At 39.0% G+C, this 26415-nt stretch overlaps 1 protein-coding gene across 1 annotated transcript in view; it reads left to right on the forward strand.

The window, feature by feature from the left end:
* LOC126284667 (NADPH oxidase 4-like) overlaps positions 1 to 26415 on the forward strand; it is a 189389-nt gene that overhangs the window by 133277 nt on the left and 29697 nt on the right. Inside the window, exons 8-11 of the mRNA XM_049983771.1 lie at positions 159 to 323; positions 12500 to 12566; positions 18560 to 18619; positions 23937 to 24024. Of these exons, the coding sequence (XP_049839728.1) occupies positions 159 to 323; positions 12500 to 12566; positions 18560 to 18619; positions 23937 to 24024 (380 nt within the window). The remainder of the gene's footprint in view (positions 1 to 158; positions 324 to 12499; positions 12567 to 18559; positions 18620 to 23936; positions 24025 to 26415) is intronic.

A 26415-nucleotide genomic window follows, 5' to 3' on the forward strand; every position in this document is an offset into this window, starting at 1 on the left:
CCATGTTGATTGAAGATATTAGAGCCCTACAATATTGCTAAGATCTCTGAGCATGTCTGAACTTGTGTTTTCATGGGACTGACTATATGCTGTAGAATGAGATAGAAACCGGTTACATGCATTTCTAAAATGTGTAATGAAAATAGATTTTATTTCAGGGTTGGCTATGGATTGTACTACCACTGAGTATATACAGCGTAGATGCCACGTACAGAGTAATGCGACGAAATGTTAGGTCTGTAACTGTATTACAAGTTACAAGACTACCAGGTGCAGCCATCAGACTTCAGCTGCAATGTTCCTTCACATGCCAGCCTGGTCAGGTAAGCTGTGGTAATACAACAGAAACTGCAGGTAGACATAACAATGAAAAGAAAGCAAATGGAAAAAAAAATTCACACAGCATACTAATTGTGGGAAACCAGTGCTTATTTGCATCTGAATCTGTTCTTTGTAAACCACTGTCAAGTACATGGCAAAGGGTACTTCCCATTGTTCCAGTGACTAGTGCATCCTCATATTCCATTCCTAGGTGTTGATTATTATTGCTTGAATGACTCTGTGTATCCTCTAACTACTCTAATCTTGTCTGCATGATTCTAAAGGAATAATATGTAGGGAGATTCCTCACATAAAGCTGGTTCTTGAAACTTTGTAGGTAGGCTTTCACAGAGTAGTTTTTATCTGTCTTCAGGTGTCTGACAGTTCAGTTTTTCAGCATCTTATTTCCATGATGATAGTTTGTAAATCAGGGGGATGCTGACTCATTTGATCATTCAGTTTGCATCTGTGGTGGTTGGCAAGATGTGGTATCACTTGAGCTAAATCTCAAACCTCTGTAGTGTCATAGAATTGAGACTGAAACCACTATCTACACTCTTTCAACTGTTATATCAGTTCTTTGAGGTTGAAGAATTAGTTGGTGGATTGGTTGATTTGAAGGGGTGCTGTTTATATACAACCAGTACGGTTCTCCTTCTCTCTCTCTCTCTCTCTCTCTCTCTCTCTCTCTCTCTCTCTCTCTCTCTCTCTCTCTCTCTCCTCCCTCCCTCCCTCTCCCTCTCCCTCTCCCTCTCCCTCTCCCTCTCCCTCTCTCTTCCTCTCTCCCTCTCTCCCCTCCCCTCTCTTCACCCAGTGATTTAAATCCTTTGCTCATCTGTAATAGCTCAAACACAGGATTATACCAGATATGTACTTACCAAAGTTGTTTACTTTATATTGTAACATACTGAGACAATATAAAAAAAGTTAAAGTATGGCAATTTCAGTCCATTTTCAGTAGGGTTTTCCCAAGGTCCTCATTTTGCTGTTACACTGGAATAATCCAGTCCAAAGTAGCATCATATAGCCACACTATTGTGATAGTGTCAAATTAGTGAAGTGTGCTACTCATTTTATTGATAGGTATTAACAGGGGCTCTAAAACATGAAAATAACAAGTACTTCAGCAATGACAGCATCACCCTGGCCTGCCCTGAGTGCTGCTGTCATGCAATCAAAATTGTATAGATATTTACCAAACCATCTGAGAAAATGTACCTGATCACTCTTAGGAAGGATACTTAGTGACAGTATGAACAACTACCTCTGACGAAAAAAAATGTGGCTGATGCAAAACTGATGTATTAACACTTTAAAATGCTCAGGAAATTGTTAAAGTTATGTTTGAAGAAATCAACATTTTGAAAACACACCCCAGAAGATCAGAGTAGCTGTGTGTGAACGTGTGTGTGTGTGTGTGTGTGTGTGTGTGTGTGTGTGTGTGTGTTGTGTGTGTGTTTTTTTGAGACATCTCATCCTTAACCAATGAATCAATTTCCGAGAAGAAGTATGATGGGGGTAAGAACCACCTAGAATTAAATTTTCACTCTGCAGTGGAGTGTGCACTGATATCAAACTTCCTGGCAGGTTAAAACTGTGTGCTGGACTGAGACTCCAACTCGGGACCTTTGCCTTTTGGGGGCAAGTGCTCTACCATCTGAGTTGCCCAAGCACGACTCATGACCTGTCCTCACAGCTTTAATTCCATCAGTACCTCATCTCCTACCTTCCAAACTTCACAGAAGCTCTCCTGCATACTTTGCAGAACTAGCACTTCTGGAAGGAAGGAAGGATATTGTGGAGACATGGCTTAGACACAGCCTGGGGGATGCTTACAGAATGAAATTTTCACTCTGCAGTGGAGTGTGCACTGATATGATACTTCCTGGCAGATTAAAACTGTGCCAGACTGAGACTCAAGCTCAGGATCTTTGCCTTTCGCAGGCAAGTGCTCTACCACCTGAACTACCCAAGGAGATGAGGAATGGACAGAATTAAAGCTGTGAGGATGAGCCATGAGTGGTACTTGCGTAGCTCATATGGTAGAGCACTTGACTGCAAAAGGCAAATGTCCCGACTTTGAGTCTTGATCTGGCACACAGTTTTAATCTGCCAAGAAGTTTATTATCAGTGCACACTCCACTGCAGAGTGAAATTTCACTCTGGAAACATCCTCCAAACTGTGGATAAACCATGTCTCTGCAATGTCCTTTCTTCCAGGAGTGCTAGTTCTGCAAGGTAGACAGAAGAGTTTCTGTGAAGTTTGGAAGGTAGGAGATGAGGTACTGATGGAAATAAAGCTGTGAGGATGGGTCGTGAGTTGTGCTTGCGTAGCTCAGATGGTGGAGCACTTGCCCCTGAAAGACAAAGGTCCCAAGTTCGAATCTTGGTTCAGCACACAGTTTTAATCTGTGAGGAAGTTTCAAGAACCACCTAGCACCCATTGGGAAGGGGGTGGGAGTGAAAAGGGTTTTTAACCCCTAACATCTAGGATGCCCAGCACGACAAATGTGCTATGCGGGTAGTATTGGACTGTGTTTTAGGGGCTACGTGAGTGGATGGGCATGTGAGCAGAGAGAGATGGGGCAGAAGGAGGAGGATAGTGAGATATGAGAGGGGACGAGAAAACAGGGAAGTAGAAGATGGACAGACAGAGAGGGGGAGGAGGAGATGCACAGAGAGAGAAGAGAAGGAGGCAATTGACAGACAGTGAGGGGAGAGGAAGAGATGGCCAGAGAGAGGTGAAGGAGGAGTAAATGGACAGAGAGGTGAAGGAGGAGTGAATGGACAGAGACGAGAGGGGGGAGTAGATGGATAGAATGAGGGGAGAAAGTAGATGGACAGAGAGAGAGGGAGGAGTAGATGATGGGCATAGGAGGAGGAGGAGATGGACAGCACCAAATGGTCAAGCTAGAAGTATGGGCAACAATGACTTTGTCACTTTATTTATCTTCATTCATCCAAAGATCATCTCACAATAATATAGGATTTGTCAAGTTAATACAGTGCCAATCAGCAGGTCAAAAATAACAGATATCATACATAACATGCCATAAGAGTGTAGGACAGGTAGCCTATGGGGACTGGTGGTTGGTTGTCACCTCAATTAAGGAACCATCCCAGAATTTGCTTTAGTGATGTAGGAAAACTGCGGAAAGATCCAAATCAGAATGGTCAAACTCCATCCTCCCGAGTATGAAGTCATTGTCCTAATAGCTGCACTGCCTCATTTAGTAACATTTAGTAATAGTCTATAATTAACACCAAAAAAGTTTATTGGAAAAAGGGATATTGAGGCCCTACATCGGTGGAGGGATGTTGGAAACTTCAGCATTATAAGACTAGTCAGCCTGCCACATTGTGGGCAGGGGGAGAGAGCGCAAGCAGTCTTCCAAGCACACTATACATAAAATTTACCTTAGCTGATTCAGGAAAGCTCTTTGGTTGTCTAGAAAGTGCTGCATCATCAGCACAAAAATCACATCAGTACTGGTGATGTGCCATGTTGACACTTGCTTCCCTGTCCCAGACTAGGAGGGTTCAAAACATGAGATTATTAACACATTTAGGTAATAATTATATATTGTACATTCTATCCTCTTCACAAAGGTTCATGTGACATGTTGATTTTGCTCTGATTGGGGATTATAGCTAATGGGGAGGATATATATGCGGATGGATGTGTGTGTGTGTGTGTGTGTGTGCGCGCGAGTGTATACCTGTCACTTTTTCCCCCCAAGGTAAATCTTTCTGCTCACGGGATTGGAATGACTCCTTAACCCCTACCTTAGAACCCACATCCTTTTGTCTTTCCCTCTCCTTCCCTCTTTTCTGATGAAGCAACCATGGATTGCGAAAGCTTGAAATTTGTGTGTGTGTTTGTGTGTTTTTTGTCTCTATCAACGCACCAACGCTTTCTTTTCGTAAGTTACAGAAGGCCATTAAAGACAACAATAACATTTATGTAACTCATCTTCAGATGAGAATACCACATAAGGTTGTAGCCTTCATCCATTGAAAGTTACACACGTTGCTGCATACCTTGTGTCTATGGTGTATAAGTGAAGATGAGCTGAAACTTATATGATTCATGTGAAGATAGTACTGTGTATAAATGAATAAACTGCACCTTCAAGTAATCTATGTACCCTAATCTTAAGGAAGGAAAGAAAAAGAAATATTGGATTATTTACAAAAACATTATTCTAACATAATCATTCTATTCATCATCACTTTCATCATAACTACTAGTAGAAGAATCATTATTGTTGTCACCATCTTCCCACAGAGCATCTTCCTTGCTTCTGTGGTGCCACATTTTTAGAAGGGTTTTTCCACCAGTGGTAGCATTCCGGAGTCCCAAGCAGATTTCGCCCACTCCCAAGTCTGGGACACATCTAGCCTTTTGATTATTCCGCTCCATGTGAATTTGTTGATTTCATCAGCCATCTGTTGCTTATATTGCTGTTTAAGTGCAGCTTTGAATAGCCAAGTTAGATACACATCCAGTGGTTGCAGGATGAATATAAGGTCTCCATGTGTAATGACCAAATCAGTTTTCCTTTTCGCAATTTGTCCCCCACTTTCCTTAGTTGTATGACTGTGGAGGCTGTTCTGGACCAATATGTTACATAAATTCAATAAAACATCTGGGCAACATTGCCAAATGTGCAACACCCAGTCAAACACAAGGTCATTCTCCATCCACCCTTTCAGACTGACTCGGACCAATATGCCTTTCACTGGTATTTTTGGAATAGTTTTCCTTCAGAATACCACATAAGGTTGTAGCCTTCACCCATTGAAAGTTACACACGTTGCTGTATATCTTTGCTTCTTATTACCACCAGCTCATATCATGATACTGGATTCCTGTTTCCTGTTCACAGTGTTTTGAGCAACATCTCATAATGGCCTGATGTTTGATCTACATCACCAATTTGTGATAACATATAGGAACGTTTGCAGTACAAATTTATCACATAGTGACAAAAATGCTCTACTTTTTCCTCATAATTTCCTGGAAGCATTGAGTGCTGCTAGTTGTCCTCCAAAGTCTAATTCATTTCAATTGAAAAATTTTGATAGCCAGCATTGACTAGCTTTGAAACTGGCAATGCCTAATTCTTTGGCTGAAGTCAATGCTTTGAGTTCACAGATTTCACTGTTCGCCATGCATCTATATTGTCACTTCTGATCTACATAAACAAAGAGCCTTTCTGCAAGGTCTGAATGCTCCATTTTTTGGCTGCAAAATGCTTAGCAATTACTGTTCGTTTCTTGAAACCATGCTTTGTTGTTTCATCGGTCGTGAATGAAACCCCTGCTTACATCATACTTGCTTCTCATTGCACTGGTCAAAATGGTCTTCAGTAATTTTAAGATTTTCTTTAGCTCTGTATGGGTGAAAAAAAGTACTTGTAGCCATAATTAACAAGTGAACATATGGTTAATACTTCACTTCTAATGTGCTACTGATATGTCACAGGCTGAGGCCACAACAATTCTGTAGTATAACAGGATCTATGTTGGTGGTGAATCATTACCAGCCTCAACACAATTAATCCATGCACCCCAGTCGGGAAAAAATATGTACAGATTATACTGTAATTGGGGAGCTACTACTTTATCATTCCACAGGGAGTGCTATAGAACATTATTGTTTAAAACGTTTTGTGAATACAGAGAAGTTAGAGTTTAACAGTAATTACTCTAATTTTTACCTTTTTGCTTTGAGAACAGAAGTGACTAAATCTAAGTTATGTAAATCACATATCTTTCTGTGAGTCGTGGAAAATGACATAAATTAAATTTACATACAAATGTTCAAATGTGCGTGAAATCTTATGAGACTCAACTGTTAAGGTCATCAGTCCCTAAGCTTACACACTACTTAACCTAAATTATCCTAAGAACAAACACACACACCCTTGCCCGAGGGAGGACTCGAACCTCCTCCGGGACTAGCCGCACAGTCCATGACTGGAGCGCCTTAGACCATTTACTTACACTAAGAGTTCTTTCTGTAGGGCAGTCAAAACTGTACAAGTATGTTTTGTAAATTGCTCTAGTTAATTCATCATAATGTGACTCATTAAGTCACCTAAATAGTTACATGTTCTCAGTGCCTTACCAGCTTCGAAAGGAATTACCCAAAACTAGTCTAAGAAGATAAGTAGGGACTGGACTCATGCCTTTCTTATATATTTAAGAATATGTTAAGCATGGCAATAATAGCCACTGTTATCTGCATGGGTTGATAAAAAGGGAGAGAGGTTTCCTTCCGTAGACAGCATAACAGCCACAATATCCTCCTCTAGTTACTCATGTTCACAAAAATAAATCATGAGTCATAATAAGAAATAGATGGATAATATGTATTCAGCAGTGAGGTGTTGTGGGAAAGCATATGAATCCAGAAATGAAAGGCTTTAGCTATACCAATGTCAACATGAATAGGACATTCCTAGGTATATGTAAATACAACTGTTACATGAATTCAGCATCCCAAAAGGTAAGTTAAATGTACAAGAAACATAGTAAATACTCATTCATAAGGGAGACTAGGAATAAGTTGATAAGGTAATACTTGCATAGCTTTTTTCCCATACCATGTAAGAAGGTTTAAGTAAACATTCTCAAATGGGTACACCAGTGAAATGGTGCAAGGTACATCAGATGTAAATCTCACAATCTGTTCCTTAATGGGGATAAACATATGTTAGGGAATAAAATCCCAAAATAAAATATTCATTAAAAATATATTTTTCAAGTATGACAACTAATATGTATGGGATAAACTTTACAGATGTCTTACTCAGGCTCCACTAAACATGTGTAACTTATGTAAGCATTTGGCACATATGTATGTATAAACAATTTTGTTTTCATGATATACCAGATACACCAGTATCTGCCAATTCTTGGAGGCTATAATTTACTTCAGTATGTGGATCAGGCAGGGCAGCACCAGGGAGATGGGGTACGTTTCATTCTACAATAACCACTTCTATACTGATAATATCGAAACATTTCTATGATTAATAAAATAGTAAATGTAAATGAGGTAAATTGGTTTGAGTATTTTATTGTGATACTGCAACTCTGAAATATAGGTAATTGTCATTTCCAAAACGTTTCCTCCTTTTCTTTGCATGGTAACAGTTTCAAAGAAGTAATTAATTCAGCATTAGTAGAATTAGGCACTTCTGGCAAAAGGTCACAAAATTCAAAATTGAATGTGAAAGTGGGCAGATATAACAAGAATGACTGCAAACTACTATTTAAAGAGCATCCCAAATGGGTAGAGTACTGGAAGCTAGATTGTTTGGCGGTCATAATTCCATGTGTAGATCAATTCCTAAATATAAGCTGAGGTTAACACTATGAAATGATCTATCTCAGTCCTCAACTGTCTACAGTAATAACTCTAAAGAACTAATCAATGGTATACTTTGTCAAAGAAAGGTATGAGGAAAGCTGAAAAATACACGATAAATAGTACAGCATTCCAAGTGTTATCCAGGAAGATCATTTTTCAAGGGATACCACAGAAGGAAATGATTATGATTCTGTAGACACTTCACTGTGAGAGGCTTATAGAAAGTGGCTATGAATCATCTCTTGTCTGTGTTGTAACCATACTGATATATTTTTGGTATTTTAATTTCATTTGCTAGTAACCTATTGTTTTCCGCTTGTTATATTGATTTCACTTTAGTTAATCAAACATTCTTGTTTTATAATGAACATGTGTATTTTGCTATGTATATTACATGTGTTGTACAAAAGAAATCTTCAAAATATAGCATTAGTTTTAACATGCAATGAGTATAATTATTTTTAATATTTTATAAAAAGCAATGCACAGGAACTACAATGTCTAACCATACCTACAACTAAATGGTCATTAGGGAAAGAAATCTGATTTTTCAATAATAACTGACGTAATACATAAATAGCCATTTACCTTTGGCAATCATTTGCTCAGTTCGATTCAGCAAGCACTTGTACCATTTCTGCTCTCAGCCCCTCAATTTATAATAATGGATGTAATATTTCATCACATCTTGGCTGAAGTCGTAAGCTGGTTAACATGAGTAATATCTGTCACAGTGAAGCTGTAACTCATTGCATTCTGTATGGGCACACTATCTTGTAAACTTAAGTATTTACAACAGACTTGCTGAAAGAGGATGAACAAATGATGTAATTGTACTTATGTTTGCACCAATGTCTCTTTCCATTTCGTGTGTAACACTCTGATTCCCAGATACAAATGTCATGACATTTCAATTTACTGAATAGGGGAAGGTGGAGTAAAGTGGCCAATCTAAGTGAAATTGACTTTTCATGAAATCATGACTATCAACAGAAGCTTGTGGCATATACATCTTGAGTCTATGTACTGTAAGGTATCACACTGAATATCTATAACTAAGGTAAAAGTATATTTATAGGATATATAAACATTTTCCTGAATACATAATTGTGGCCATTTTTCTCTAACTAATGTCATAAAGTGGCCAGTTCTATGCCGCCATTCCCAAATAGATTGTTTAGTTTTAAGAAAATGGGTAGAGTGATAGTTTTTATTACATCAATTGATTTTTATTAGGAGAACAATAATACAGATGAGAAATAAATGTGTTGAAATAGACTGCTGGCACAAAAAGGTCAACAAATGAGAAGAATTAATTATTCCTAATCATGAAAATAGAGAAATTGATGACTAATTATGGGTATTATTTCAGTCTAATTCATTCAGAGTTTATCCACTCGAAAATAACATTGAGTCATATACAAAATTTGCACCTAAAGCTGTGATCAGCCTCATCACATACAGAGCACAGTTCATGAGCCCAATGTTTACAGCTCCAATATCTTATTCATCCTTCATTTTCTTTAGATCCAAAAGATGCTCCCTTGCAATACAAGTAGTCTGTGTCATTGTCCACATAAGTGGAATTTTCTTCTGTTGAAGCTTTTGGTTCCAGTTTTAGCTTCTTACCTGTATTTTCTGTTAGCTTACATTGTAGAATATTGACCTATTTGTTTTTCTCTTGAACTTCCTTTTTTCATTAAAAGCTCTTCATCTTTCTTTCTTTTATCTTCAGCCAACACATAAGGGCTTGAAGTGATTATGCCAGTCTTTCCTTTTTGATTCCTACTTTGTCTTTGATTCACACTTCATTTCTGAGGCAAAGGTTTTCCATCCTTTGGGAATATGTGGAACCCACCTGTTGGATACTCAGAGGGACTTTCTTCAGTGGTTGGATACTGAGGGGAACCTTCTCGTGGAGAAGAGTTATCACCTGTAATCTGAAGGCAGCCTGCATTTAAAGACAGCTCATAAGTTGATGCTGGAAATGAACCAGCAGAGCTATTTGAAGAAGATACAGCAGCTTGGCATCCAGAAGGACTAGCACTTGCTGAAGACTCAGCAGTTTCACAATGAGAAAAACCAATATTTGAGCAAGGCACAAATTATTGTCCCTATTGAAAGGAACACCAGTAGCCTTAGCTGCAGTATAGCCTTCATCTGTAACCACATTAGGGTCTAGAGGAAAAATCCCACACTTTCTAAAGCCATTGGCTGCTGTCATTGGAATGGCTGCTCAAAGAAACGCTTCACCCAAGAGTGCACTTATTTGAAAGTGTGTAATAGTTGTTCCTGGATTACTGTGAAGGAATTTTCCACAAGCTTGTGTGTAGAAGATTTTAAAAGGAGGCATAAATGCCACATCCAAATGTTGGAACTTGTCACTACAGTTTGGGGGCACACACAAAACAGTTGTATAATTTTTTGTAGTCTTATCAGTGAAACCTGTGTTTCTAGTAAGGATAGAGTAACCAACTATGATTTTAAGAAATGGAGCCTGAGGAGTTAGTTTTGCATGTTTCAAACCAGTCCAAAAATCTTCCACTGTGCTTCCACCTGCTAGCGTAGCTTGCAAATTGGGTTCCTGATGGAGCCTCATTTTTAAGTTCAACCTTCATTCTTTACCTGGTGAGGACCACAAAAGTGGAATGAAATTTCCTCCTGCAGATGTGCACACTACAAAATGAGACAGCAAACCTAAAGTAGCGGCTTCGACTTGTCTTCCTTTGATTGCAAATACGTTGCTGTTCTTGGACTGAACTGTTGAACACTGGTTTCATCTACATTTTAAATACAATGAGCAGAATCAAATTGTTTATCTTGCAGTGTTTTAAGGATATCAAAAACCTTGTCTACATTCACCTTGTTAAATGCTTGTGCTTTACCCATAGAGGTAGAGTCTGTGTTTGTATGACTTATATTAGGGTGCCTTGCTCTAAAGCATGGCACCCAGTCTTTGCCTGATTTTCAGACTCTTTGTTGAAACGATGTGGTATTTTGTTATGCTCTGCCAACTCGAATGCTACTCGCCGCAAGTCATTCACTATAATTATATAAAATCACTTTTCCATTTCAAAAATGTAATTAAGGATATCTTGCTCATGTTCTTCTCTGATCACAGCCCTTAATCTGCCCAGAACCATTTTACTGCCAACTGCATCTCTATTTTTCCCTAGAAGTCTTCATTTTAGCATATTATGTGGATTGCTCTGCTGCTGCTGAGAAAGGCATGATATCATTCTTTACTGCTTTGATTGTCTTACGCATGGCAACAGGGTCTCATGTTTGTTGCTCTGTTTTCTGGATGTACTTTTTCGTATCTTGATATTCTTGCAAACTCTTGCAGAAGAGCAGAATAATGGATATTAGTTTTGTATATAAATGATTTATGATGTTTTAATTTCAGTTGTCATACTGTGAATAAAATATGGAGTTAGCCATTTCTCATTGGAAAAAATAGATTGAAAATGAACCGCCGAGAGTAGTGGCCATCCATCAGGAAAAGTGGCCACCTCTGCCACTTTTTCCTCGATGTAGCATCACCGATTTACCCGAGCGGATGTCATGTCTGTATCAGTGGTTCATCCGTGAAACAGTGCAACTGGAGGAAATGACAGTGACATATTTGTAAGCCAAAAAACACTGTATGAACCATGATATCGCATAAATGTATTACTCTACATGAAAGTGAAGCAACTAAAGTAATATGAGTGACTTACCTTACATCAAAGGATCGAAAAACTTAAATGTTTTCACAGCAAGTTAACGGAGCAAGTTTCCTTTGTCAACATCACTGACAACACTAATGGTGTTGATTACACTTAGTTTGGTCACTGTGAAGATATAAAATAAGCAGTGGACACTTTTACCAACCTCACCACTTTTCCCTTCTTTCCCCTATATGAAAAATTGACTCATTGGAGAAACAACCTTTTTTCCAAAAAAGTCATTGTTTTCATCAATCTTGGCTGGCATATCCACTACAAACTATTTGCACTGTGATTTGTTGATTGTCTTCATACCTGAAGCAGCTGTATCTTGTAAGCATAAAGACATGAAGCAGCTGCATCTTGTGGGCATAAAGACATGAAGTAGCTGCATCTTGTAGGCATAAAGACATGAAGCAGTGCATCTTGTAGGCATAAAGACATGAATTCTTATGCAGGATTTCATGTGCTATTGATTGTGGCATTTCCAACTCTCTGGTTCCCACAGACATGGATTTTGTCAGACTCCTCGCAAATGCCTGCTGCACCTTGTTCACATTGGTGTCTTACATAGATGAGGGACCAACCCTCTGTTTATGGGAACACTACCTGTTTCCATAAATAACATTTGCCAAATCTGAGTAGTTAGTTGGGATGATGGTTCCCTTCCACATTATGTTCAAAAGTTTCATTACACTTGGGTATCAGATGGGCTACGTGCGGAGCTTCCTGCGACATCCGTATTTTTTTGCCATATCTTCAGCACCCAGAAAATAAAATTAAAATTCTTCTGAGTTATCTTGCCACTTGAATCAGTTGTCATTTTTAGTATAGTTTTAACATTATTAAAGTATAAAGTTGTAAAGATAATTGCTGGAAATTCTGCATTTTGCTATGTCACATGAAATTACTTTTTCCTTAGTTCTGTTAACACTTTATAAAAATAAAGTTGACGCATTCTATAAAATGCTTTACATTTCTGCTGTAAGAATAATTGACAGTAAGTATTTTGAAGAAATATATTTTCTTACCTACAGGTATCTGTTGCGTTCCAGCAAGTTAATACTGACTAGTATCTTTATTTTTTCAGTATATCCTGCTTCAGTGTCCTGTGATATCTTCATTTGAGTGGCATCCATTCTCCATCACATCTGTAAGTAGGTATATAACACAATATATCAACAATTTTCTTAATCATTGAAGTAAAAAACAAGTGGTGCATAAAAAATTAAAAGTAGTTTTATTCTTTGAGTATCAAGTGTATATCAACTCAAGAACTTGCACAGAGAGACTAGCAGAATGTAAACAGATTGGTGATATTAATGAAAAGTAGGGCCTATTCTATGAAATATTTAACCATAGTGTTAATCAGGCATGTCCAATAGAGAAAAGGAAACTGGATCACACAAAAAACCTTTAAATTTCTCCAGAGATCCATCAACTAAAAGACAATATGAAATACTTATATATTTTGTTCTGAATTGCAGTCATTCCTAACAAAGAGCAAAAACAGCAGAAAAACATATTGGTAATCCCTGAAGAGTCTAAGAACATACCATTATAAGTAAATCGATTAATGTTATCAAAACAGCCTGGCTTTTTTTAAACGAAGAATGTGAACATAGAGAGAATCCGTACTGCAGCAATATAGCACTAGAAGACAATGGAATATTGTTGAATGGTCCAAAGACAGTACATGAGATCTTCATCAAACATTTTAGTAAGGCATCCAGAGAAGAAATTGATGAATCAACAATACAAATAAACTCATTTAAAATGAGTAATTCATTTTCCCTAAGGAGTGTAACAGAATATGAGGTCATGAAAATAATCTCTAAACTCGAAACAAAAACATTTGGTAGCTTGGGTGACCTATCATCTATGTTATGGAAAGAATGCAAAAAATGAATTCATGAAACCAATAACACATTTAATAAATGGTTCAGTTGGCCAGGGGACCTTTCCTGAACTTTTAAAAACTACTGAGATCCAACCAGTGTATAAAAGGGTGCAACCACTGACATAAATAAGTACAGGCCAATCTCATTGATGTCAACACTTGGCAAGCCACTAGAAAGAGTAATTCTATATTAAATGGAATCTGTCTTCTATAAGTACAGTAAAGGTTGTACCCATGGTCTAGGGGTAGCGTCTTTGATTCATAATCGAAACGTTTTCTGTCCTGGGTTCGATCTCCGCCACTGCCTAAATTTTGATAAATAATCAGCATTGACGGGCGAAGACTTCCGGCATAAGAAGTCAGCCTCATTCTGCCAATGGCCTTGTCAAAGAGGGCGGAGGAGCGGATAGAGGTTCAGAGCACTCTCTTGTCCTAGGGGTGGGAAATTGCCCCTAAAGGCAGAAGAATCAGTAATGATCAACGACATGAGGATGCAGAAGGCAATGGAAACCACTGCATTAAAGACACGTAATGTGTATCCATAGGACATGTGGCCTGTAGTTGAAGAAGTGTCATGATGATCTCTCCATTGGCAAAAGATTCCGGAATAGTCCCCCATTCAGATCTCTGGGAAGGGACTGCCAAGGGGGAGGTTACCATGAGAAAAAGATTGAATAATCAACGAAAGGATAATGTTCTACGAGTCGGGGCGTGGAATGTCAGAAGCTTGAACGTGGTAGGGAAACTAGAAAATCTGAAAAGGGAAATGCAAAGGCTCAATCTAGATATAGTAGGGGTCAGTGAAGTGGAAGGAAGACAAGGATTTCTGGTCAGATGAGTATCGGGTAATATCAACAGCAGCAGAAAATGGTATCACAGGTGTAGGATTCGTTATGAATAGGAAGGTAGGGCAGAGGGTCTGTTACTGTGAACAGTTCAGTGACCAGGTTGTTCTAATCAGAATCGACAGCAGACCAAAACCGACAATGATAGTTCAGGTATACATGCCGACGTCGCAATCTGAAGATGAACAGATAGAGAAAGTGTATGAGGATATTGAAAGGGTAATGCAGTATGTAAAGGGGGACGAAAATCTAATAGTCATGGGTGACTGGAATGCAGTTGTAGGGGAAGGAGTAGAAGAAAAGGTTACTGGAGAATATGGGCTTGGGACAAGGAATGAAAGAGGAGAAAGACTAATTGAGTTCTGTAACAAGTTTCAGCTAGTATTAGCGAATACCCTGTTCAAGAATCACAAGAGGAGGAGGTATACTTGGAAAAGGCCGGGAGATACGGGAAGATTTCAATTAGATTACATCATGGTCAGACAGAGATTCCGAAATCAGATACTGGATTGTAAGGCATACCCAGGAGCAGATATAGACTCAGATCACAATATAGTAGTGATGAAGAGTAGGCTGAAGTTCAAGACATTAGTCAGGAAGAATCAATACGCTAAGAAGTGGGATATGGAAGGTCTAAGGAATGAAGAGATACGTTTGAAGTTCTCTAACGCTATAGATACAGCAATAAGGAATAGCGCAGTAGGCAACACAGTTGAAGAGGAATAGACGTCTCTAAAAAGGACCATCACAGAAGTTGGGAAGGAAAACATAGGTACAAAGAAGGTAGCTGTGAAGAAACCATGGATAACAGAAGAAATACTTCAGTTGATTGATGAAAGGAGGAAGTACAAACATGTTCCGGGAAAATCAGGAATACAGAAATACAATTCGCTGAGGAATGAAATAAATAGGAAGTGCAGGGAAGCTAAGACGAAATGGCTGCAGGAAAAATGTGAAGACATCGAAAAAGATATGATTGTTGGAAGGACAGACTCAGCATACAGGAAAGTCAAAACAACCTTTGGTGACATTAAAAGCAACGGTGGTAACATTAAGAGTGCAACGGGAATTCCACTGTTAAATGCAAAGGAGAGAGCAGATAGGTGGAAAGAATACATTGAAAGCCTCTATGAGGGTGAAGATTTGTCTGATGTGATAGAAGAAGAAACAGGAGTCGATTTAGAAGAGATAGGGGATCCAGTACTAGAATCGGAATTTAATAGAGCTTTGGAGGACTTACGGTCAAATAATGCAGAAGGGATAGATAACATTCCATCAGAATTTCTAAAATCATTAGAGGGGAAGTGGCAACAAAATGACTATTCATGTTGGTGTGTAGAATATATGAGTCTGGCGACATACCATCTGACTTTCGGAAAAGCTTCATCCACACAATTCCGAAAACGGCAAGAGCTGACAAGTCGAGAATTATCGCACAATCAGCTTAACAGCTCATGCATCAAAGCTGCTTACAAGAATAATATACAGAAGAATGGAAAAGAAAATTGAGAATGTGCTATGTGATGATCAGTTTGGCTTTAGGAAAAGTAAAGGCACGAGAGAGGCAATTCTGACGTTACGGCTAATAATGGAAGCAAGGCTAAAGAAAAATCAAGACACGTTCATAGGATTTGTCGACCTGGAAAAAGTGTTCAACAATATAAAATTGTGCAAGCTGTTCAAGATTCTGAAAAAAAGTTGGGGTAAGCTATAGGGAGAGACGGGTCATATACAATATGTACAACAACCAAGAGGGAATAATAAGAGTGGATGAGCAAGAACAAAGTGCTCGTATTAAGAAGGGTGTAAGACAAGGCTGTAGCCTTTCGCCACTACTCTTCAATCTGTACATCGAGGAAGCAATGACGGAAATAAAAGAAAGGTTCAGGAGTGGAATTAAAGTACAAGGTGAAAGGATATCAATGATTCGATTCGCTGATGACATTGCTATCCTGAGTGAAAGTGAAGAAGAATTAAATGATCTGCTGAACGGAATGAACAGTCTAATGAGTACACAGTATGGTTTGAGAATAAATCGGAGAATGACGAAGGTAATGAGAAGTAGTAGAAATGAGAACAGCGAGAAACTTAACATCAGGATTGATGGTCACAAAGTCAATGAAGTTAAGGAATTCTGCTACCTAGGCAGTAAAATAACCAATGACGGACGGAGCAAGGAGGACATCAAAAGCAGACTTGCTATGGCAAAAAAGGCATTTCTGGCCAAGAGAAGTCTACTAACATCAAATACCGGCCATAATTTGAGGAAGAAATTTCTGAGGATGTACGTCTGGAGTACAGCATTGTATGGTAGTAAAACATGGACTGTGGGAAAACTGGAACAGAAGAGAATCGAAGCATTTGAGATGTGGTGCTATAGACGAATGTCGAAAATTAGGTGGACTGATAAGGTAAGGAATGAGGGGGTTCTACGCAGAATCGGAGAGGAAAGGAATATGTGGAAAACACTGATAAGGAGAAGGGACAAGATGATAGGACATCTTCTAAGACATGAGTGAACGACTTCCATGGTACTAGAGGGAGCTGTAGAGGGCAAAAACTGTAGAGGAAGACAGAGATTGGAATACGTCAAGCAAATAATTGAGGAAGTAGGTTGCAAGTGCTACTCTGAGATGAAGAGGTTAGCACAGGAAAGGAATTTGTGGCGGGCCGCATCAAACCAGTCAGTAGACTGACGACAAAAAAAAAAAAAAAAGTTATTGGGACTTCTAGATGTGTCTAAAGCATTTGATTCTGTGAATCAAGCAATACTATTATCCAAATTAGAAACTATGGTATAAGAGCATTAGCACTAAAATTCTTAAGTTCTTATCTCCAAGGTAAAAGATAGTGCACTAAACTAAGTTATAACGATGAAAGTAAGATCCAAACAGTAAAATCAAAAGAACTCTCAGGAAAGTATACTTGGGCCATTCTTGTTTCTTGTACATATTAATCACACAACACAGTCACAAAACTCAAAACTAGTGAGTGTACTGAACAGCTACCATTCCAAAGCAATAAAGATAACTTTGAAATGATCACAGAATACTTAACAATGAATAAACATACACTGAATAAGGACAAGACCATAGTAATAAAGTTCTTGTTAAATTATGATAATATATGTTTATTTGTTAGCCATTCAGCATGTTTACCATGAAATTGGCTTCATCAAAATACATTTTACATATTTATAAAAATGTAGTTGTTACTAATTTTTACATTATACATTATGCATATATATACATACATCATTTTAGTAGTTGGTAATTTTTACATTTTACACACATCATCATTTTATATATACACATAAATACATAAACTTCCTACTAATCATAAGATTTCAGTAATATTCATTATATAGTTTACATTCAAGAATTAATTTACAGTTTTGCACATTTAGTTAATGATAGTTTCATTATTTCATTGTTTATACATTCCTTCCAAATTACTTCCAAGACATTCTTCAATTGAGTAGTATGCTCTATTTTTAAACCGAGTGTCTAATACCTCCTTAAATTTAGAGAGGGTGAGGGTTTTGACTGATTGTGGGAGCTTATTACAAAACTTTAGACTTAGGTATTTGTGACTGTTGTGTGTTAGTGACAGCCTGGAATACAGTATATCAAGCATGCAGTTGTTTCTAGTGCCGTGCAAATGTAAATTAATTCTTTGTGTAAATTTTTGTGTATTTCTTTTACATATATTAAGCAGGTACACATGTAGAGACTTGGGAGGGTCATTATGTTTGATAGACTGAAGTGCTCCTTACAGGTTTCACTTTTTTTTCCATTTGAATACACAGTTCGTGCCTGTTCAATTACCCCATAACAGAACCCCATATTGTAGCAGTGACAGAAAGAATGCATAGTAGCAAAGCATCAATAAACTTTTACTGACAGAATATCTTAGTTTATACAGCAGAAATATCATATGTGCTAGTTTGCCCGTCAGATAGCTTATATGGTCATCCCATGAGACCTATGGTCTGTTTTTAGTCCCAATAGTTTGAAACTGTGATCCTCGTTTTTCTGTACCTTCAGATTGAATTAAATTTCCTGTGCTTTTAATAGTTGTTAATTGAAAGATGTTTATACTCACTTAAAGAATTCTGAGCTGCAATACAGATAACCCTACTTTTATATACTGTGGTATATTAGTAGTAGTAAATATTTATATAAGAATTTATAATGTGCTACTTGATGCTGTATTACTTATATGGATTGCATGACATCATTGTTGTAACTGCACAAAAAATGATGATGTCCAAGACTGTAAAGTTAATATGGACAAATAAAGATTATTATTATTATGGGGTGATAGTTGTACTCTGTTATATAATGTTTTAACTTTACTGTTTGCTGTCTTACATTGTACCTAAATTTTTGTATTTCCTTTTCAGGTAATTTACATGGCTGTTCCAGCTTCAGTATTCTCATACAGGCTAAAGGAGATTGGACAGGTACATTGAACAAGTTAATAATATGATGGAAAATCGAGTATGGAATATTTTTAATAATGTGATTATGATTTTGCTTTTCCAAAGTTTATTTTTTTAAATATTTAGCTTGAAAGATTACAACTTTACTTTATTTAATTACTTTTCTTCAATATTATGTATGACGTTTTACTATAGAGAATAGGGAAACAATGTTCTCAGTAGGCAGGCTTTTATGGAAGATATACCCATGTATGATAACAAATATCAACTGTAAAAATTGTTTATTACGTTAACAACACATAATTACATTTAAGGCACCCTAACTTTTGTAGTTAGATTTCTACTTATTTATAATATAGAGGGAAAAAAACTGCAAGCTAAAATATTGTATGTAGAAAATCTAAAATTGCTTGCTTTTGGAACGGGGAAATCTTTTTGTCTGTAGAGAGAAAAATGTTGAAGGAAAAGAGGCAGCCAAGGTTTAAGAATATCATAAAAATCACCCAGGACCCACTGTCAAGGAAAACTTAGTGAACAGGCAGGATGAGAGGGAAACATAGATTGTTGGCACCAGGTGAGATTTGAGAACATAATAATTTAGAAGTGGCAGGAATAACAATAAACAAGACACAAAAAATAGAGATAATTCATAAACAAGTTAAAATGAGTGCAAAACTAAAACATAAAATATAGTAGTAATGGAAACATAAATAACTCTAAGGAAGACCTTAAGAAGAGGAAGAAGAACAGCATAAGAATAATTGCCATAAATTGTGGTCAGCTGGGTGGGTGCTCTGCAGCAGCATGCTTTGAAACTTCCTGGCAGATTAAAACTGTGTGCCCAACCGAGACTTGAACTCGGAACCTTTGCCTTTCGCGGGCAAGTGCTCTACCAACTGAGCTACCGAAGCACAAATCACGCCCAGTACTCACAGCTTTACTTCTGCCAGTACCTCGTCTCCTACCTTCCAAACTTTACAGAAGCTCTCGTGCAAACCCTGCAGAACTAGCACTCCTGAAAGAAAGGATATCGCAGAGACATGGCTTAGCCACAGCCTGCAGGATGCTTCCAGAATGAAATTTTCACTCTGCAGTGGAGTGTGCACTGATATGAGACTTTCTGGCAGATTAAAACTGTGCCAGACTGAGACCCAAGCTCAGGATCTTTGCATTTCGCAGGCAAGTGCTCTACCATCTGAACTACCCAAGGAGATTAATGAACTATAGCAACAACAAAACTTCAATATCATGAAAAGAATAGTGCTGTATTAGCAGAGATGCTGAGTTGCAGATAGACACAACAACAACAAGACTGTCAGAAAGTGAGCTTTTGGCCAACAAGGATTTTGTCAGAAATAGACAAAACACACACACACACACACACACACACACACACACACGACTGCAGTCTCTGGATACTGAGACCACAGAAACCAGAGACTCAGACCATGTGTGTGATTCCAGCCATCTGTGTATGTGTGGGGGGGGGGGGGGGGGGGGGGTTGAAAATTCAGTTTACAAACACACACACACACACACACACACACACACACACACACACACACACACATGACTGCAGTCTCTGGATGCTGAGACCACAGAAACCAGAGACTCAGACCATGTGTGTGATTCCAGCCATCTGTGTATGTGTGGGGGGGTTGAAAATTCTGTTTCTGATAGTCATTTTGTTGTCCCTATCTGTGATTCTGTATCTACACTTCATGGTGAGTAGCAACTATCCTTTTCATAATACTGTTATGTTCAATCGCGGATTTTCCATTGTTTAACAACAAAACTTCCTGAGTTATACAACTACTATGCATAAAGACCAAGAATACATGAGATCATCACTGAAGCAGATATAAAAATCAAACCCATATATTCCAGTAGTAGAAAGTAGGCCTGCATCATTTTGGTTCAAACTTGATCACATTAAGTAATATGATATACAGAATGTTATGTCCAGCTTTTTAACTTACATAACATTAGAAAAAATTGGTTTTACTGTCATTTCCAGTAGTTTTAGCACAAAAATCAGCTGTGTTTACCTATCTTCATAATTTGTTTCCTCATTAATACACCAGTATATTCTTTGCCCAACACAGCTCCACTTACTTTATCATTAAATATTTCTACATCTATATCTATGTGGTTACTCTGCAATTCACACTTAAGTGCCTGGCAGAGGGTTCATCGAACCATTTTCATACTACTTCTCTACCATTCCACTCTTGAATGGCATGTGGGAAAAAAGGAACACCTAAATCTTTCCGTTCGAGCTCTGATTTCTCTTATTGTATTATAATGATCATTTCTCCCTACGTAGGTGGGTGTTAACAAAATATTTTCGTATTCGGAAGAGAAAGTTGGTGATTGAAATTTCATAAGAAAACCACCTTTGTTTCAGTGATTGCCACCCCATCTCACGTATCATGTCAGTGACACTCTCACCCCTATTGCACGATAACACAAAATGGGCTGCCCATCTTTGCACTTTTTCAATGTCCCCTGTCAATCGTACCTGGTAAGGATCCCACACCGCATAGCAATATCCCAGCAGAGGATGGAAAAGTGTAATGTAGGCTGTCTCTTTAATGGGTTTGTCGCATCTTCTAAGTGTTCTGCCAACAAAGCACAGTCTTTGTTTCGCCTTCCCCACAATGTTATCTATGTGGTCTTTCCAATTTAAGTTGCTTGTAATTGTAATTCCTAGGTATTTAGTTGAATTGACAGCCCCTAGATTTGTGCGATTTATCATATACCCAAAATCTATCGGATTTCTTTTAGTACCCATGTGGATGACCTCACACTTTTCTTTGTTTAGTGCCAATTGCCACTTTTTGCACCATACAGAAATTCTCTCTGGATCATTTTGTAATTGATCATCTGATGATTTTACTAGATGGCAAATTACACCATCATCTGCAAAAAATCTAAGGGAGCTGCTCAGATTATCACCTAGATCATTTATGTAAATCAGGAACAGCAGAGGGCCTATGACACTACCTTGCAGAATGCCAGATATCACTTTTGTTCTACTCGATGATTTACCGTCTTGTCATTTTCTAAAAATGAATTAATTTTTATTGGATTTTTGAAGCTGTAATGTTTCACTGTTCAGTAAGGAAATTATAGGTTAACTTCTTTTGCAGTACTGCTTTAGACATGTGTATCATTTTGCAACATATGTTGAAGTCCACTAAAAACAAAAATGAGAAAAGACACTCACCTTCAGCTGGCTGGTGCACACACTTAGAAACCCAGAACTGCAAAGATGTTATTAACTTTTATGCTACCACAGTTTTTCCCTATTTTAAGAACACTCTCTCATACATACAACCTCACATAAGCCCCAATGCACCCACCTTCATAGCTGACTGGCACAAGGTGCATAGAATCTATAGCTGTTTAATGCATAATGCACAGAACTGTAATGGATTGATATGTGGTTGCTTTTCCTCAATTTTGATTATTGTTTTCATCCTGAGATCATTCCTATTGTGACTTCTCATAAAATTCATCATATCAGAGGTCCTGTGGGTGATGTGAGAATATTTCATCACTTTGTGTGTTCCTATGTGTGTATGGGTAACAGTCATGTTATTTCTAAATGGTTTATTCAAAGTACATTCATCATTTACATGGCTTCATTAGCACCATTGTACATCTACATAGGAAAACGTTTAACACTGGTAATATTTTTCTTATATTGCCATTGACATTTTAATGCACTGATGGGCAGGAAAATGTGTGTCTGATAACATAAAACTGAAATTAAATACAGTGAATGAGACTTAATCTCTAATATTACTTCTATTGAACAGCCACCCTGTGCGGAATTTGAAGCAAATATACACTCCTGGAAATTGAAATAAGAACACCATGAATTCATTGTCCCAAGAAGGGGAAACTTTATTGACACATTCCTGGGGTCAGACACATCACATGATCACACTGACAGAACCACAGGCACATAGACACAGGCAACAGAGCATGCACAATGTCGGCACTAGTACAGTGTATATCCACCTTTCGCAGCAATGCAGGCTGCTATTCTCCCATGGAGACAATCATAGAGATGCTGGATGTAGTCCTGTGGAACGGCTTGCCATGCCATTTCCACCTAGCGCCTCAGTTGGACCAGCGTTCGTGCTGGACGTGCAGACCGCGTGAGACGATGCTTCATCCAGTCCCAAACATGCTCAATGGGGGACAGATCCGGAGATCTTGCTGGCCAGGGTAGTTGACTTACACCTTCTAGAGCACGTTGGGTGGCACAGGATACATGTGGACGTGCATTGTCCTGTTGGAACAGCAAGTTCCCTTGCCGGTCTAGGAATGGTAGAACGATGGGTTCGATGACAGTTTGGATGTACCGTGCACTATTCAGTGTCCCCTCGACGATCACCAGAGGTGTATGGCCAGTGTAGGAGATCGCTCCCCACACCATGATGCTGGGTGTTGGCCCTGTGGGCCTCGGTCGTATGCAGTCCTGATTGTGGCGCTCACCTGCACGGCGCCAAACACGCATACGACCATCATTGGCACCAAGGCAGAAGCGACTCTCATCGCTGAAGACGACACGTCTCCATTCACGCCTGTCGCAACACCACTGGAGGCGGGCTGCACGATGTTGGGGCGTGAGCGGAAGACGGCCTAACAGTGTGCGGGACCATAGCCCAGCTTCATGGAGATGGTTGCGAATGGTCCTCGCCGATACCCCAGGAGCAACAGTGTCCATAATTTTCTGGGAAGTGGCAGTGCGGTCCCCTACGGCACTGCGTAGAATCCTACGGTCTTGGCGTGCATCCGTGCGTCGCTGCGGTCCGGTCCCAGGTCGACAGGCACGTGCACCTTCCGCCGACCACTGGCAACAACATCGATGTACTGTGGAGACCTCACGCCCCACGTGTTGAGCAATTCGGCGGTACGTCCAGCCGGCCTCCCGCATGCCCACTATACGACCTCGCTCAAAGTCCGTCAACTGCACATACTGTTCACGTCCACGCTGTCGCGGCATGCTACCAGTGTTAAAGACTGCGATGGAGCTCCTTATGCCACGGCAAACTGGCTGATACTGACGGCGGCGGTGCACAAATGCTGCGCAGCTAGCGCCATTCGACGGCCAACATCGCGGTTCCTGGTGTGTCCGCTGTGCTGTGCGTGTGATCATTGCTTGTACAGCCCTCTCGCAGTGTCCGGAACAAGTATGGTGGGTCTGACACACCGGTGTCAATGTGTTCTTTTTTCCATTTCCAGGAGTGTATATACCTTGAGTAATGCTGCTTACAAAAAAATGATAAAATAGAATACTGATTCATAGCAATGATCTTCCTAGGTGAACTCTGTGGCCGTGTTTTGGTGCCTTTCTCGCACTGCCAGCAAACAACTGAGCTCTGCAGATGGCCATCTCCAGAACCAGTGAGGTAAGCAAAATAACAGCAAAGACTATACTATGTATAGATTTTTATAACACAGAGCAACAGACACAAATAAAATAAAAATTTAAAAAAAACGGCGGGGGATGCAGTAAATGAAACAGAGTTCCTGCAAAAAAAAAGTTTTATTATCACAAGTCGCTAATCAAGTTTCTTGCACAAACCTCTTCGCAGACCTAGGGATTCTCACATTAATGTATCAATACATTTACCCATAATGTTATTCATGTTCAATAAAGAGAGTGAATTTAGAAGGAATTGTTAACTTCACAAGTGCAATCCTAGAAGACAAATAATTTCATGTAGCTTAAGGAACCCATGGCTAGGATTCAGAAAGGAGTTTTTTTTTTTTTTTTTTTTTTGCCTCCCCCTGCCTAGGTTTCAGAAAGGAATTTTATGTTTGGTACAAGAATATATAACTGGTTGCTTGCAGACAGCGTATAGAGAAATGGAAATCTATAGATATTTGAAAACAGAGTAAGGGAGTGCACTTTTATAGAATAAATACTCTTTTGACTTTAGCTGTACCGAGTGATATAATGTAAAATATGCAAACAGTCTCAACTGCATGTCAACAACATGAGGGTGAGGGTTTGAGGCTGAATGTGGCGGAACTGAGTTGTTTAACGTATCTATATGCTGGTTTCATTTCACCCTGGAAGTGGAACAGTGGCTGCTCCTTCAGCAGGGTCCAAGCAGACACGTAAGAGAGAGGTTTGGGAACCTCAATGTTAGTGGTGTTGTGGGGCCCCTTAGGGAAATAGAATACAGGCTGGAAAGAAGTCTATTGTATCCTCAGTATTTTTGCCATGGGTCCACATTTGAGATGGGGAGGAGCTCCTGCCTGCGACTGTTGAGGATGCAAGGTGTAGTCACCTTCAAGTTGTGACTCATGTCACCACCAGTGACACCTACTGCTTGGGCTCTAAGGCCATCCTCCGTTCATATGTGCAGCTGTGCAGACTGCAGGCCTAATTCACAGTGCAAGCACGGCTTACAATTTCCAGTATCATACCCAATATTGATTGTGTTCTGTTGGTTTGGAGCTGAGTGGAGGGTCTCAGGCAGAGACTCCACCAACTCTGTGGTGGCCTTGGCTGCAGATTTCTGGACCTCTGTTATGGGACTGGGAATTGTAAGGCTCCCCTTGATAAGTCAGGGGTGCACTACACAGAGGAAGCATCTACTCAGGTAATAGAGTACTTGTGGAGTAACAAGGTTTTTTTTAGGCTAGACAGTAGTTTGAGGTCCTTTGGTGAATGCTCACCAATCAAACCACAGAAAGTGAAATCAGATAATGTACAAAGTAAAGACATTTTGAATTGCAAAATTTTAACAGTAAATTCCCAAATCATTTATAAAAAAGTTCCTGAATTTGCAACCCTTCAGGAAAGCTGTCTTCCTCAGATTATGCTGGGAACTAAGATCTGGGTAAAACCAGAAGTAGAAAGCTCTGAAATATTTAATGAGGCATGGAATACATATCGAAAAGACAGGACGGATGCCATATGAGAGGGAGTGCTCATTGCAATCAACAAAAATATTGTTTATAGAGGTTGAAAATTACTCTGACTGTGACATTATCTGGATGCAACCAACTGGCCTAGATGAACTACAGTTAATCGTTGGATATTTTTACTGGTCACCTGACTCCACTGTAATGGTTGTAGAATTGTTAAAGGAAAATCCACACTCACTAGTGCGAAAGTCCCCTAAGCATGCCGTATTAGTTGGAGGCAACTTTGAGCTATCAAGTATAGACTGTGACATCTATGGTTTCACTGCAGGTGGTACAGACAGACAGTCCTGTGAAGTGGTTCAGAATATTTTTTCTAAAAACTATCTTGAGCAGCTAGTTTGACAACCACATGCAGTGGAAATATTTGAGACCTTGTAACTACAAACAGGCCTGACCTTATAGACAGTGTCAGAGTGGAGACAGGGATTAATGATTGTGTTGTAACAACTGTTACTAAAGTTCACAAATTCATCAACAAGGATAGAATAGCTTTTTTGCTAGAAAGAGCAGGTGAGCAGCTGTTAGAGTTACTGGACATCATTTAGTGACAGTACAGTGGGCACAGAGGAATTATGTGAAGAGTTTAAACAAATTATAACTTGGGAGAGTTATGTGCTGAGTCGATGGATTAAGGACAGAAAAGATCCATCATGGTTTAATAATAAAATCCTTCAAATGCTAAGGAAACAGATATTGTAGCATTCTAGATTTGGAAAAGAATGCGGATATGTCGAAACGCAAAAGATGGTGGAAATTCATATGTCTGTAACAAGACTGATGCATGGAGCATATAGCAACTCCTACAGTAATGCTGTAGTGAAATATCTCCAGAAGAACCCAAGAAAATTGTAGTTATATGT

Source organism: Schistocerca gregaria, chromosome 8 (genome assembly GCF_023897955.1).
Source record: "Schistocerca gregaria isolate iqSchGreg1 chromosome 8, iqSchGreg1.2, whole genome shotgun sequence".
NCBI classification, from domain to species: domain Eukaryota; kingdom Metazoa; phylum Arthropoda; class Insecta; order Orthoptera; family Acrididae; genus Schistocerca; species Schistocerca gregaria.